At 41.6% G+C, this 16,358-nt stretch overlaps 1 protein-coding gene across 1 annotated transcript in view; it reads right to left on the bottom strand.

The window, feature by feature from the left end:
- Window positions 1-12,602, bottom strand: part of pde4a (phosphodiesterase 4A, cAMP-specific) — a gene marked incomplete at its 3' end in the record, with an annotated part of 38,275 nt that extends 25,673 nt beyond the window's left edge. The window contains exon 1 of the mRNA XM_083931133.1: window positions 11,815-12,602. Coding sequence (XP_083787259.1) covers window positions 11,815-12,110 — 296 coding nt within the window. The 5' untranslated portion in view covers window positions 12,111-12,602. The remainder of the gene's footprint in view (window positions 1-11,814) is intronic.
- Window positions 12,603-16,358: the final 3,756 nt, after the last annotated feature.

Raw genomic sequence — 16,358 nt, 5'->3', positions numbered from 1 at the left:
CCTTCCCCCACATTTTCCCTTTTTTTAAAGAAACACAAGGACTATAATTTTAGTCTTCAAAAAGGTTCCCTAATTCAAAATGCGCCCTTTCTGTCTCCACTTCTTGTCCTCACATCACGTCAAGCCAACAGCTTGAACTTTTCAGCATCTGTCACCGTGTGGGGGCCAGACCTGACCAAAAGTTCCATGTCCTAATTCTGGAGAGGTCTCTGTTTTGACTACGCTAAATAAAAGCTAAAAGAAGTGTCAAAACAAAAAAAACTGTGATAGATGGATACATTTTGCTTTTTAGTTGCATTACTGTGTTTATCTCTGCAATGCTCCTGCTGTTTTTTTTTTCATTCCCTTCTCCACTTGTCTTTCTATATCACTGACCACAGATGAATGTATTCTTATAGAGGGTCTTAAAGGTGCAGATGATAATGTTGTGTTCTCCTACTAATGGGAATAGAGATGAATAACAGATAGATTATCAGCTTATACTCTAGTGAACCTGACGAACCAAGTGCTCCCTAACTGATGGCAAAATAATGGAGGAAGAAGCTGATTGGGTAATGGGGCCTGAACGGAGTGGTAGAAAATGGAGTCAGCGTCTAGCAGACCGTTTCCAAAACGTCTGGGAATATGAGCTGTGAGAATCAGCAGTATGTCCAAACAGAATGGATGTCTCCCACTCTGCATGTCCCCAGACACTTTCCGTCTCGCAAAAGCATTCGCACAAGCACATGCTCACCCACAGACGTTCAGCCACAGTAGCTGTGCCAGTGCAGCTCTCTGTCTCGCCTTTAAGCGATCAGGATTCAACGAAAGCAATTGTGCACTGCGGCTAACTTTCACTTTTCCACTGGCAGCAACAGAAGGGCCTCACGTGCATAATATGGAAACTGCTGGAAAAAGTCAGGAAGCAAAGTGTGGAATTCACAAGGATTTCGAGCCAGCAGTCGCTGGAGCTTCGTGACGGCACAACATTATGGTGACAAACGCTTTACCATCATGATGAACACATCTTTAGGAGATGTGCCATGCCCTGCGGGATGCAAAATGAGGACATTACACACACATACTCACACTAGTCTCTCACATTATCTTTCACTCTTGCTGCCTTAACATACACACACGTACACAAACATACTCTGACATACTGATGCACAATCAAATGCTCCTTCATGGGTTCTAGCACGCAGCAGCAGCCACACTCAATATCTGCCTTATACATATTGAAATACAGAATTGAAGCTGAAATAAAGCTCAATAAAACACTGGGAGCTGAGGCTGGTTTGGCTTAATCTCATTACACTGAGAGCCTGAGGCCTCTCTCCCCCTATTTTTAGCAGCCTGAGAGAGAGGAGCGCCGGCCTTCATGTACACACGATCACTGGCTTGTGCAACTGTGGCCAAGGGACAGTGGCCAGGGCAAGGGACACGTCCAATTGGACAGGTCTTTCATCAAATTTGATGTGACAAAATACACAATTTCCAGTGATCTGTGAAGACAGCCGCCCTCATTCTCTATTCTCCCGACACGCGCACTTTCTCGTTTGTCACATTTACCTTCTGTTCCTCTCCGCTCTCCTTATCTTCACACCTTCTCCCTGGTGTCTGCGCCCCACCTGTTTGATGCAAAGGAATGAGCTCAGGGGTCGTCTTATGTTAAAGCAGACAGCATCTATGTGCAGGGGAGTAGCCGCTTCTTCGTTTTCTGCATCTAAATCCATATTTCTCTGGGAACTGAGGATGAGGATGAAACTTCTTGGATGGATTCAGAGGGTTTTAGCCACTTTCCGGTATGTGCCTTATGCTGATGCAAACATAAAGAGTAGGTCCTCTTCCTTAGGGACACTTTGAAACTTTGCTGGGCACTGTCAGTACTTTGGATTGCACCAGCAACCTAAAAAATGCCAATAAAAAGAAAAATGAAAAAGCTTGTGTGAAAAGACTCAATTCTGATCTTCTTTAAAAAAACTCTCAAAGCAAAACTCCAAACCACAAAAGTAATCACACTATAAGCCCACTGATACAAACACACATACACACAACACAAAGAAAAGAAAGAAAAGAAAGAGAACAAGGACTAGGGTCTCACTGGTCTTAATTACTTTGCTTTTGTTGGAGGTAAAATACACCTCCCAGTCTGCGTCAGCGTCATTAGAACACTTGTATAATAGAAGATGTTATTTACAGTAAAACCTGATGTGGAGCTGGCCGAAGAAAATCTTCAATCTACAATTACTGCCTTATGGTTGTTTCGCTTCAGCCATCGACATCCTGACCAAAGAACCTTTGTTGATTGTTCAAGCTGCTTATCCATATTTACATTTGTTGTTAGTAGCCAACCTATAGAGGCTGTAGTAATTAACACAGGAGCAAAGTCAGGCGATTTAGTACAAAGTGTGCCAATGTCCGCGTAGGGAGGCGGTCGGGATAGGTGAGTGGGTAGGTTATTGGATGGGTCAAACAAAACAGGACTTTCCCCTAGGAGACCACAGTTTGTGTCCCATATGAGATTAAAAAATAAACTTTGTCTTTTCTTAGCGTCATCCAACATAACAATCTTAGTATGTAACCACGTTACTGACATAACCGAACTTACTAATTTGAACCCAAACCATGATCTTTTCCTAACCCTAAACAAGTATTAGTAGTTTTGTTGCTTAAACTAAATCAAGCTTTTCCGTTTCACAATGTTCACCACGTGTTTAAAACTGTGGCCATTTCATAACAATAAGTAAAATGGACATATACTGTATTTCATTGTGGGAGTCATTGGCAAACGCCCTATCTGTCGTATAGGTATGAGGACATCTTGGTTCGGACTAATACTGTCTTGGAGACTTTTAAGGTGGGGTTTTTGTTTGCGCAAAATAGAAGCGGTCATTATATTGACTTTTATGATTCCAGTGAATCATTTCCAGTAAGGAGTACAAAGGCTTGATAAAGAGCTATGTCACATGGTGCAAAGACAAGCACCTGAAGCTCAGTCTCAGCAAAACAAATGAACTTGTGGTGGACTACCAGTGGACAAGGATAGAATACAAAGTTGTAGCCGTGACAGCAGACAATGTTTTAAATATGGATGCTGCTGCTGCAAAAAGCTACAAATTCTAAAGCCCAGGTCAGACCAAAGGTTCGTAATGAGTCGAGTTGAAACTTGCAACTACTTGCAAAATTCAGGTCTGCAATGTTCCAAAACCTACTTGTTCAGACCAAGGAGACAAGGCGAGAGAGGTTATCATCTCCATAGCAACGCCTCTCTGTACTTCTGTTCTAACCTCCGACTTTTCAGGCTTGTTTTTTTATAATTTGTCGCAGTATAAAATATAAATAAGGACAGAGAAAATGAAATAGTTGCTACAGCTGCATTTCTAGTTGTGAAAAAAATGGAGAATATAGCGTTTTATTTCCCTGATTCACTGCTTTGTTCTCGATTACGGCCGGCACTCCCTCTCCTAATTCTTTGTTTTGCTTGCTTGACCCTCTCTCTTTCCGTCTCTCTCTCTCTCTCCATCTTTTTTTCCTCTCTCTCTCTCACACGCTCATTTAGCATTTAGCATTTAGCACTGTTCCTGAGTAATGGTGTTGAATAATGGCCAGAAAAGTTGTTGTTTTTTGTGAGAATATTATGAAGTTGACCTTTGACCTTTTGGATATAAAATGTCATTCCTGCATAATTATGTCGTACTAGAAATTTGTTTGAATGGCCCTAATTCATTGACCTTTGACTACCAAAATCGAATCATCCTTGAGTCCAAGTGGATGTTTTTGCCAAATTTGAATTCCCTCTAGGCATTCCCAAGATATCACATTAACCAGAATGGAACGGGCTGACAACCCGAAAAACACAATTCCTCCAAGGCATAAAAACATGTTAAACTGAAAAGTAGAGCATCAAATGAAAATACCATCCTGAACCCTTGGGCCTTGCTTCTTTTTTTCCCCCTCTCTGCCCTCCAACAGCCTGAATGTGGAGTGTTAATGTGTGAACATGAACATGACCTACAAGAAATGGGCTTACTGCTCTGACAAGACAGGTTACGCTCACATTGATTTAGGAGAGGTCAGGAGCCGGAACAGCAGCTCTTTTTCTACCAGAGGTGTGCATCAGCCTGTATACCACACCTTCAGTCGCCTATAAATCATAAGCTGCTTCATGCATTATTTAAAGTTCTCAAGTGTGCCCACAAACCTTGCTGTAGCTGCACAGATTGTCAGTTGTTTTTTTCAAATAAATATATAGTCCTCACAAAGCGATTGCATCTGTTTTCATGGGTATCTAAATCATTCCATTTCAATGGCGATACAAAATTGTTTTTCCAGACAGGAAGCAACATGCATGATGCATTTCTAAACAGAAGCATCAGCTGGCATTAACACATCAAAAGCAACATACTGTAAAAATACACATACTTTGCGCACACATGTAGCAAGCACTGCACCTCGTCACATATTAATATGATAAATGGTACTTTAAAAGCTCACTGTGTCACATATTTTGTAAAACTTGATTATTTCACTGACAGGAAAAAACATCCCAACATTTGGAAGTAGTTGATGAATTACATGCTGAACACATTGTCGCAGCTCTTGTAAAAATCTACTGGATTGTTTAAAATCTGCTTTGTCATAAACCTAAAATAAAAAAAGCCTTCTGATGACTATGTAAATACAATTTTAAAGAAGTAGTACTTTAATTTTTATATTTTGTGCTATTTTATTCTCCTACTCCACTACATTTTTTGACAGCTTGAGTTACTAGGCACTTTACAAATAAAGATTTTACCAAAAGAAAAAACACAAGAACGTTCACTTGTTTTTGAAATTTCATTGTTTGTAGTCTCCATCCGTTTCTTTGTCTGTTCTGCCATATTTTAGTAACCATTTACTCGCATCTCTTGTTGCAGACCGGGTCTATTTGGTAAGCCCCATCTACCCTCTCTGACGGGCCAACCACTGCTGTGTGATGGACACCCAGTTTGTAATTCTACAAATGCAAGAGCTTTCATTAGTGGGCCATAGGCTCAATCACTATTTTGTTACCTCCTTCATTAATTGATAGTAACTTGGCATTTATTGAAACAATAATCCTCAAAATCTTGGGATGACTTTTGATACCTGAAGTCTTTTTTCTGACTAACGTAAGTGACATATTGATTGCAGGACTTTCAATAATTATTTTACATTGCTACTCATGCTCATCCAACAAAAAGAACAACTGCTAATATATATTATCTGGCTTATTTGGTTTTCTATTTTCCAAATGAGCACCCTATGAAATATTTAGTTTTGTATTTAGCAAGCCTCTATGCTGTTCTTGTTTTGTAGGATTTGCAGCATTTTTCAAGATAACAACACAACAGTGGAACTGAGTCAGACCAAGGATAATTTCCTGCTGTATTTCTGTCTCATGCATACTCTGTGAATTATCCGACATACAGGCATTCACAAGTAAGATCTACAGCCTACTGTGAACAGAATAATAAACTCTTAAGCAAAGCTTTGGTCATAGTGGCTAGGACTGGACCATGGTGTAGAGTAAGTCTGTGACATGATACGTCACTATTAACACCATCTGTTCCTCTTCTCTAAGCAGGACTCACACTCTTTTTTAATCATCCAGTGAAGCTGATAATCTGCCAGTAATTTTGGGCAGCAGCACTGTCCTGGGGCAGGAGGTCTAGAAGTAATACCTCAGATGAGGTGTTGGCATTAGCAGTCAGTTGAATGAGCATTTGGTCTTTATCTGTGTCTGTCAGTCCCATGCATAGTCTCCAGGTGCACTCCTTCATCCCTTTCAGCTCTGATTTGTCATGAGTTCTTGTTTTGAGCAAGGCTATCTCTGCGTTCGCCTGACATACCTCGCATTAGTCTGACACGACGCTCTGCTCGACAGGTGTTCGCTATCTGTTCTTTCCGCTCCACTTTGTTTGTTTGTGTGTGGCGCTGATACACAGCTGACAAAGGGTTTGTCAGTCTCAGTCATTCAGACAGTTCTGCGCTTAGACAGCAGCCTAAAGCACATTATATGGGGGTCGCCCTCAGCAGCTTCACTCACAGAGACCGCCGACTGTGTCTGAATTGCAGTGGTCTGTCTCACCTGCTGGGATGCAACATGGACTCAACAGCCTTGTTCACACCTCTGCCTTGTAAGGAGAACTCACACAGAATGAGTTTTCCCTCAAGCAGAACTGTTTGCTGAAAGGTGAAAGACTGCCACTTAATGTGAAATGTAATACACCGCACATTTTGACATTTAATTTCTCCCAAGTTTCAGCAATGAAGACCCTTTCCTTGGCTTGAAGTGGATGACTTGATTACACTAAAACGTGTTTTTCCTTTTAGTTCTTAGCACCTATGCGCTTGAAGAATAAATTACTATAACTACTACTAAAAAGCTGTATTTTATTTGCATTCTGAATTCACACAGGATCGCTTTTAGTGTCTATTTTCATTGCACAGCATAATTATTAGCTGTTCTTCCTTCAAATAGACTGCTCTTTGATGCACAGGTCTCCTGTTTGAACTCCCCTCTTTAATGGCAGCTGATTGCTAGCCATATGATGAAGGTGTTGAAGTCTGTGATTTTTCAAGTATTGGCTGGGCCATGAAAAATTAAACATTACATTTGTGTAAAAATACCTTTAAGGAGAAGAATATAGGAAGCGATGAGGCAATGCACACTGTCAGTCAGTGGTGGGCAGTTCATTCCACCACTGGAGATATGATTGTTTGAGATTCAGATATGGCTTCGAGGGGGGAGAGACTCTGCAAGCAGATGATGATCTCAGTGGACAAAAGAGGGAGAGTGGGATGAAATGATAGATAGTTTTATGGTAGAGAAACTGTGTGCTTAATGCCGCTGTAAGCAAGAATCAGAGAGAAGCTACAGGGAACCAGCGAGATGGGTCACACAATAGAGACAAAGAAGAGAACAGAAATAGAGATGGAATCAATGCTCCCCATTTACACTGGGGTGAAATGAAGCACTGAGGGGTTATGGGATAAAAAAAAAACAGAAATGCAGCAATCAAAGGCTGTAATTTTTATCGACAAAAGAGTGATTCAAAAATATTATTAGATCAGAAGAGATAGAAAATGGCCAGGCTTACCACAATGACACTGGACGTCTTGAGAGAGAATACTCTTGCAAAATGAACAGTGGCAGAGAAGTCCATGATAGTGATTTGATTAAATGGACATGACAAAAGGAAGATGATAAGAAGGAATTAGGGACTGGGCGCTGTTATAGACAAAATGTAAGCAGACTAGTTGCACCAAAACTGGCTGATATCTGTTGGTAACAGGTGGACGTGTTGTGCAACTTGGATTTTTGATGCCATGGCTCATTTTGTTTCTTCTTGCTGGGATCCGTGCCCATCCACACTTGTCAAAAACAAAAAAAACAAATGACTAGTGTATCACCACTACAGAAGGATTCAGTGTGAAAGTAATTAAAATGCAACAATGCCAAGGTTTCACGAAGCAAACTGACTGCTAAATGTGGTTATGTGGCCTGTGTATCTGAGGAGCCTGTGAGAGCCTCCTGCAATGAAACAAAGTGATGAGCAGTGCATAAAGAGGGACAGTGGATGAGACCTGCATACAGTACGTCCCCTTTGTGCAAACAGCCTGTTTGGTGTCATTGCTAAAAGATCTCTGAGGGATTTTACCCAAGGTCTCTGGAATCTGGGATCTGCGTGAGCGGACCAATAGCAAGCATCGTTCCAGAACATGAAATGTCTCCAGCTACTAATTAGCACTGAGAGAAGTGAGGAAAAAAACAATGTATTCACAGAAGAGTGCAAGCTGTAGCTTAAACAGATGGTTCCACTACACAAATGAGATAAGAGGTCTATTACTTAATGCTATTAACACACATTTGTTGGGATAATTCCTTCATCAGACTTCTTTTTTTGTTTCTAGAGTGGAAAAATGGAAAACTATGATCAACAACAAAATACAGCTATTGTGATAATTAACTGGTGCTGTACCTCATTATGAACTAAATTATTATGGCAGCCGGCCAGTCAGGCAGGCAAAAGAGCAGCTCCGGATACAAATCAGCGGGGGGGATAAAAAGGTGTAAAGAATACATGAAGTGGTAGATGAAGGAGGGAGGGAGGCTTGGGTTGGAAAATTCTTGCAGAGGACTGAAGAGGAAACCGATTCCGTTCTGTGATTAAACTACCGGCAGAGCAGAGGTATATTAATATTCACTTTCTCACCTTATAAAACATACAAGGCATGATGCATATCCAGTGGGATCTGCAACATACTGACAAATTATACAGTCAAGCCCATCAAGTGCCTGTAGGCTTTGCCTTTTTTGAGTAAATGAAATCTATTCTACAAATGCACAAAACAAGTAACCATAGCAACAGAATTGCGGGAAGAGCTGTTACTCGTTCAGTGTCAGTCAGTCATTTTCGTGTTGGAAGTTCCCAGAGCGTAATGGGCATGGGACCTGATGACTGATACACTCATATTAGCATCCACTGACAAAAGGACTGACACGACGGTCGAACAAAAGACACTGGGGGTGGGAAGAGGAGGCAGACTGACACTCTTGGGGGGAAGCTGATTGCCACTAAGACTGCCATTTTGTGGGATACGACATAGAGACAAAAATAGACAAGAGAAAACAGTCACAGACAATGATTCTTCAAACAATTATGCTAAACAACACCCAGAATCCCTCTTGTATGCTATCTATCCCTTGGCTGGTGACTGTTGGGAGTGTTTCATTTTCAAAAGCTAGAGTATCAATTACAGTAACACCGTGCAATCTGTTTTTCTATGAACTTTGTCTCTAACAATTTCACCAGCATCTTTCAGGCTGATTGATCCTTCGAACCCTCAGATGGGGTCTTGACTGATGGTCTGCTTTCTCGAGACAATAAGGTCATCGCTGGGTCGATCAGTGCCCAAGCAATCACCGACCAATTACTTTTTCCACTCTCCAACAACAAAGTCAGCCAATAGCATTTGACCATACAATATATTGTCATTAAAATGTAAAAGACATGTTGCACTGAGCTAAAAATGTTGGAAATGAATCCCTATCTTTCTATTAATAAATACTAACAGGAGAGTATTCAGCCTTTGTTTTTGCTTGTTCAGTAACTTGGATTCTGTAAATGTAAGCAGGATCTAGGGAGCAACTCCGAGTTACCATCTGTCTTTTCCTAGACATTAGCAGCATTTCCATACAGCTGTCAGGCAAATTTTAAACTAACTTTTGGAATGTCGCATAAACAAAATGCAAATTATGCCCATTTTAAAATCAACTGGTCTGAAGAATAAAAACTAGGATTGGCTGTAAACCACCACAGGTCTTGGAGAGAGTCTTCGGGAATTTGGTTCAGTTGGGCAAGTTTTAATTGCTCTTTTATGTCAGCTAGTATTGGCCATGTTTCATGCTGTCCGGAGATGAAGACACGTTGTGGGAATTAGGAATTAAATGTTCACTACTTCAGAACTTGTTTGGCAAAGGCATTTCCAAATCCTATTTACCGCATCGACTGTTTTTCAAACAAAAGCACAAACCACCTCAAGTGAGTATTAAAACTTTTTTAGTGTAATTAAAAAAAATTTATGAAATTTTGCCAAACAGCTTTTCTAACGAGTTACATCAAAATGTACATGAAAACATATGAAAGCAAACAGTCATTGAGAGCAGCAGCGAGAGTAGATGTGCATTATGAAGCATTTCATAGACCGGACTGAGCTCAAAACACAGTGCTGCTAGATGTTCATAAAGCTTGATAAATCCAGGGAGGAGATGAGGCATCCAACTCGAAGCATCCTTTATTCGGACATAAGTAAGGAGGCAGAATATACAGTTGCTCCAATATGTGAAAAGAATGAAAACAATATCAACACAACGGAAATCCCTCTGGCCTCCCGCTGATATGAAAACAGATGAAATGAGGCCTACTGCAATCCATATGGGCTACAGGTCAGACATTAACCTGTGTGCAGCCCACTCATGAAAATACCTCCAGACCCCATACACACACACACATTGTGCATGCCACATTTCACCACTACTCATAACACACAACATTTATTCACCAGCCTCCATTTCTCCATGCACCATCCTTCCCGACCAATGTGTAGTACAAACACCCACAGTACACATTGCCTCATGGATGCGCTAAGACACACACACACACACACAGTTGGAGTCAGCTTGGTGTGCTTTGAGAACTGAGCTTGTCAGAATCGAATTACCTCTCTCTCTCTCATTCTATCTCTCTCTGCCCTCTCATGGTTTGCCGCCCACAGAAGGAGAAGGGCAGGCAGATACAGTCCCAATGCACTAAAGATTGGACTGCCTTAGAGTGTGTCCTGAGGACTAAAACACAAATCAGCCCTTCCTCCAGTCAGCTGGAGTTGGCCCTTCTCCCAGGGGCCTGCCGGGAAGGCCGTCTGTAGCATTATAAAAATGAAAGACACAAAACAAATATTATCAGGAGTAAAAAAGAAAAAACACGGACCCCAGCATTCCCCTCGAGAGAGAAAGCGCATTCTCAGGGATGTGACAGTCTAATAATCACCCTGCTTAAAGTGTTGCTCTTGTGGTAGCAGCGCATTTGGGCCTCCTCAGTGCCTGGAAGAGGGTGATGTGAATAATAAGGGAGTCAGGCACAGTCCAACATGTGAACTAACTCTTTCACTTGCAGAAACAGATGGGGATTTCAGGTCACATAAAGGACAGAGTGGAAGAGGGAGTGACTGGGAAAACCAGCATTTACTGTATATAGTCTTGACTTTCCTTTCTGACAACCTCTCCTAGAAACAGAAATACCAGTGTTTATGTGAAACATAAAATAAAGAAGTCACATAAACAGCCAACTATAACCCTGTCCTACTGAAGGCTGTCAATAATATGGTGTTCTTTAAGAAGTATCAATAAAAACAACCAGGTGCAACATTTTTAAGAGGATAAATGGAGCAACTACTGTGTATCAAAATCGTATCATTCCATGGCTCACTTAATGAAATGCCTTTAATCTAATCTGCTTGCATGGTGTAATTTGATTTAAGTGCTGGAAGAGTTGTTAACTGGTGGAGAATAAGAATCATATAATTATGCTGTGTTTGATGTCCACATCCTAATGTGGTGACTTTGTTTAACTGTCATATCTGATCAGAGAGCAGCCATGGTGTGAAACTGCTGTCTGAAAACCATCTGTGTGCCAGTCCAGGTAACACTTCATAACTTTCTCACATCTTATTTAAACCATGTCATTTCAACAAAATTTCACCTCGTCCACCTGTGATATACTCAGTGCCTTGCTAAAGGGCACTTCACTAGGGTACATCCTGGTACACTGGGGGCTTTCACTTCCACTGGGCCCCAAACCTCCCTCTGCAAACAAGCTGATAAAGGCCCGGATTGCATGCTGATATCTCCGTGGTGCACGCTCAAACGCACCCACTAGACCTTTGGTGCCATTAAACCGACTGTGCCTCGTGTCTCTTATCAACTACGTGTAACATGTGGACGCTCTTAAATTTTTACTGGTATTTACAGATGCTGCTCCTGCGTTTCGAGTGGGCGGACTGGTTTTGCGCTTCATACCCATCTGACAGTCTATCCAAAGACGCATAACGCATCAGCACCGAAAACCCACGCGTCCCGCCTCCCGGTAGAAAGCGCTTCATATCAGTTAACCCTTCAGGCACACTGCGTTATTACGCACTCATTAAAATGCACCCGCCACCTCCCCCCCCTCTCTGGTTTACGCATATGCCTTGTGGGCTGTCATGGGCTATTATTGGGATGTTTGGAATTCACACTCCTCTCTCGCCTACCGTCTATTCCCGACACAATTTCCGATGGATGTGTTTGTGGTCCCGTGGAAGGACGATGGCCAGGACATCCGAGACTTTTTCAGTCCTGGTCGGTCGCTCGTATCCACGGCGTCAGAGCGCTCCATGTGCCGGTGGTGATGCCGGTCGGTGTCGGAGTACCCCCGGTGTTTGATTTTGATCGGGGTCCGGGGTTGTCTCCAAAGATGTTGCGGAGGCTTCAGAGTCGCCTGTCCTTCCCGGGGAACCGGGAGGGACAGAGACAGGCTCTTCTTCGAGCATGGTGGTGGTTCCATCATAGTGCAAAAAAAAATTATTAAAGATCCCTTTTAAACTTATTGATTAAATGATATGGCTGTATTCGTTTATATCAAGCACAAAACAAAAGGTGTCATGTCCCTCTCTGCCACTTGATCTCTGGACGAACAAATCAAAGTGACCAAGTCCAGCACAGCCCAGATCTGAATCGTGTTTTCTGTATAACATCAAAAACTGTCACAGTGGTAATCTGGCAAACCATCCAAAAATCGTTAATCTCATTGTTTCCAGTGGTGATCAGTTTTAATTTAGTAGAATCTCCGCTCTGCCGTGATCCTCACCAGTACTGGGTTTTGGTGATGAGACACCGGTCCTGCTGCTTCCCCTGAAGTTTGACGCCTCGTCGCCCATGGCGCACAACCGGACGACTGTATTTATTTTAGAGAATTTATTGCTTTTTATCAGCCACTTATTGCAGAAACCCACAGATCGCCGGCGCTTGCTTCTCTCTGTGTGTGGTGTGATGATTATTGCTGCCCGTATGTCTTTCAGTTGAGCTGAAATTTCCAAGCAATTTCCATAAAAGTACTCAATCTGTCATGGTTCATGTAGAGCTACGGCATCCCTGTGCGCGCATTCACCGCAGAACTCTCCTGTAATTCCTCCATGGAGATGTTGGATCCAATGATTTCAGCAAAATGTTATTCTGGACTCAAAAACCATCCCTCCTCAATACATCAGGATGGTATGAGGAATGGTAGGACATGTCCAAATACCACAGGCGATCCTTTGTTCCTTGCTGTCCAGACTTTCTTCTCCAGGTTTGGTTTTTTATCATGCATCATAAAAGGACGCAAATTGATAATTGCGGTGGTTCAGTCATCCTGCTCAGTCTGGGCCATTATCTTCCCTTTCTCATAATAGCTGGAGTTCGACGACAAACATTGGCTTTACCACAACGCTCTCTCTCTCTCTCTCTCTCTCTCTCTCTCTCTCTCTCTCTCTCTCTCTCTCTCTCTCTCTCTCTCTCTCTCTCTCTCTCTCTCTCTCTCTCTCTCTCTCTCTCTCTACCCCTGCAAGTCCAGTGGTTGGGTGGTTGTTCTTCCCAGTGATTCGTCAGCACTGGAGGGTTTTGAACCTTTTATGCGCTCATCCATTATGTTTTGCCCTGTGCGTGCATTCACTGCTTATTTCCTTGACAGAAAACAAACACAGCAAATTGCTCAAATGATGGCAGCTCTGAATGAGGCTTACAAGATCAGGCATGACTTCTTAAAATGCCCCTGTTTGTCATTTTACCTATTTGTAGTTGAAAATTGTCACTTCGACTTAGCCGGTCCATGCGTAAGGACTACGTGTTCATATGTCCGCACCCTGGAGTGACACTAACACCTTCCAGTACTTTGTAGAGTGTTCCTTTGCCCAGTATTTTGAGATGAGGAACAAGAGTAAACTCTATCCTGTTTTGGGAACAACAATGACCTGGCCTTCATCCCTCTGGGATCAACGTGTACTTCAGTGTCTTTGTCTGCAGTGCATTTTAATTGAGTTTTTACTCTTGATCAGACAGTACTGGTTATGTCAGTTGTATAGGTGCTTGTTGGGTTGAGTGGGAGTCGAGGGAAAATACTATTATTATTTGGCAATTTTAAAGGATTGTGGTGGTTATCTTGAGTTTTTCATGTGTTCAAAATTTACAAACGTCACTTAGGTTTAGGCATCAAACCTACATAGGTTAAAGTCTAGTCTTTAGTTCAGAGACATTAAGCTGCATCTTATATTCTGTAGATGTGTCAACTGTTTGTGCTCACTGCATTGGGGGGGGGGGGGGGGTTGTAGCTTGTGATGACTTCTAGCATGCCCCATCATGTTTCACTACTGAATCACTGCGCCAAATTTAGATGGAACATTACAGCTCTTCAAATGGTGGAGTTCAGGTTTCCCTGGGTCTTATAAGTGGGCACATTAAATAGAAAATAATAAATTTAACCTGGCACTTTGCTTTAAAAAAAAAGTTCACAAGGACAAGGTACTGAGAGGAGTTAGGTTACATTTCTTATTGGTGACCAGCCCACCAGGAAGTGGGGGTGAGCTGGAGTCATTACAGCCTCAGCCTCAGCCGAGCTGGAAGCGCCTTCAGATTCCATGAGAGGAGCTGGAGCTGGCAGCTGGGAAACAGGACATCTGAGCCTCTCTGCTTGTTTCCACTGGTGACCTTGACACAGATAAGGAGCTAAAAAATAGATGGACGGATGTTTGGATGTACTGTAAACTTTTGAAAGCTGCTTCTGCTCTTGTTCCCTGCCAGCGTGGTCAGCGGAGTGATGCTCTGAATAGCATGAATGGCGACAATGACAGCTGTAATTTATTGCAGAACATCTCAGTGTCAATGTGTGCTCTGGTGCTCAGAAACAATTTTCTGAGACATACATCATGAGTTTTCACAAAAGACCATGCATCAAAGAGAATGATATCATACCAGGAACTTGTCAAAATACGTAAATGGAAAAAAATAAATATGGCACTCCAGACAGTAGTAACTTTGACAAAATAATAGTGAGGGGCTTTGGAGGTCTGCTACAATCCCACCCACTGGCCCCATCCAATGCTAGCTGGCTGAACTACAATACAGGCAGCTCCTACCTCAGGTTTCACACCTCAGGCGATTCAAGCTTATTAGCCAGAGGCGGCTAAAGACAAACTGCTGCTGCCTTCTGTTTGTAACACACTGTAGCGAGAGAAAATCTGTCTTGGGGAAGCAGCGGTGCCAATAAGAATTAACTAAAAGTCTACTTTTTCCTCAGGGTCCCCTGAAACCCTCCCTCATTCCTCTCCAGTGGTGATGCCTCTGCTCTGATAGATTGAAACAGAAGAGAGGAACGTGACTAGAAACAAAATGTAGGGCATATCAGGGAAATTCCTATGAACACTAAAAACACATTTTCAGATGACAAAATATAACCTGTTATCTGACAATAAATCAACATCTTTATCATGCCAACCCTCATATATCTTACGGTTTTATGAAGTACATAATCTTAAACAGACACTTTGTCGAAAACCATTAAACTAACAATTCTGTTTTCTGGTGAGCATCACAGCCTCACAGAGCAGTGAATGTGGTTATAGATTTTTAGTCTGGAGTCTATCTATACTGTAATTACCAGCTTTAGAAATAGACTGACACTCTGCACATTGTCCACATGCTTTCCCCCTCTTTTCTGCCTCATCCTAAATAATTATTCATTAGTTTATTCTGTGCTCATGTCCAGCTATCAGTATTTCAGAGCAAGCAGGACAAAAACAAACAAAACCCCTATTGCATTCATTTTGATGTGAAGAAATGCTGCTTTGAGCTATGATTTTTTACAACGCAGTGCATATAGAAGAAATTAAACATAAGACATTAAGCTGCTTCAGATGAAGTGGCTGAAACGTGTGCACATGTTCAAGTGATGTATGAAAAGTAGGATTTATAATATTCTGTAAAGTAGGATTTAATAGTATTCTGCAATCAGGTTTACATAGCCTGGGGCACATTATATAGCAAAGTAACATGTAGTTTTTGTAGGCCTACCTGATTAATTATCAACACAGGGTTGTATATTTCAATGCTGATATAGGATCATAAATAAAGCACCAGAAATGCACTGTCAGTCATCTGGAATGAATAAGAACCCTTGACTTGAGGACCTAAAAGTATTCATATATATACTGGATTTATAAATACTTGATTAATTCTGAAATACTGTTAAGAATTTGATAGAATATCTGCTGTGTCTATTCCACCACTGCTGTACGAGCATGTTTTTCGAAATAACCAAGGCACTATATATATATATATATATATATATATATATATTTATATATATACACACACATATTTATACTGTGGTACTTGATCATGAAATGCTGTCCGCAAAACTCAAAGCGATTAAATTCATTTGGAAATGTTGTGGTAACCTTCAGAGAAAAGCATCAGCAGCAACATTATAACTGGAGCTGAGCTGTGGAGGCACGTACAGAAGCATTGCAGTAGTTCAGCCACAACAGAAAAGCATTAATCATTTTGTCTGTGTCTTTAAAAGCCATGGGGCTAAATTTAGAAGTGTTTTCTCAGCTGAATAAAAACACACACACAATTGAGCATTCTATTTTCTTGTTACTTTTAAAAAAAGGGTTAAATATGGCAAGCTGAAAATGTCATGTCGATGAGAGGTCTTGTAGCTGCTCTATGCTCATTATTCTAAGAGTCAGAGAGTCTTGATGTGTGTGTCGGACTTGCTAGT

The sequence above is a fragment of the Echiichthys vipera genome (assembly GCF_963691815.1).
Source record: "Echiichthys vipera genome assembly, chromosome: 17".
Lineage (NCBI taxonomy): Eukaryota > Metazoa > Chordata > Actinopteri > Perciformes > Trachinidae > Echiichthys > Echiichthys vipera.
The sequence above is the reverse complement of the archived record's forward strand: the minus strand, read 5'-3'. Positions and strand labels throughout refer to the sequence as shown.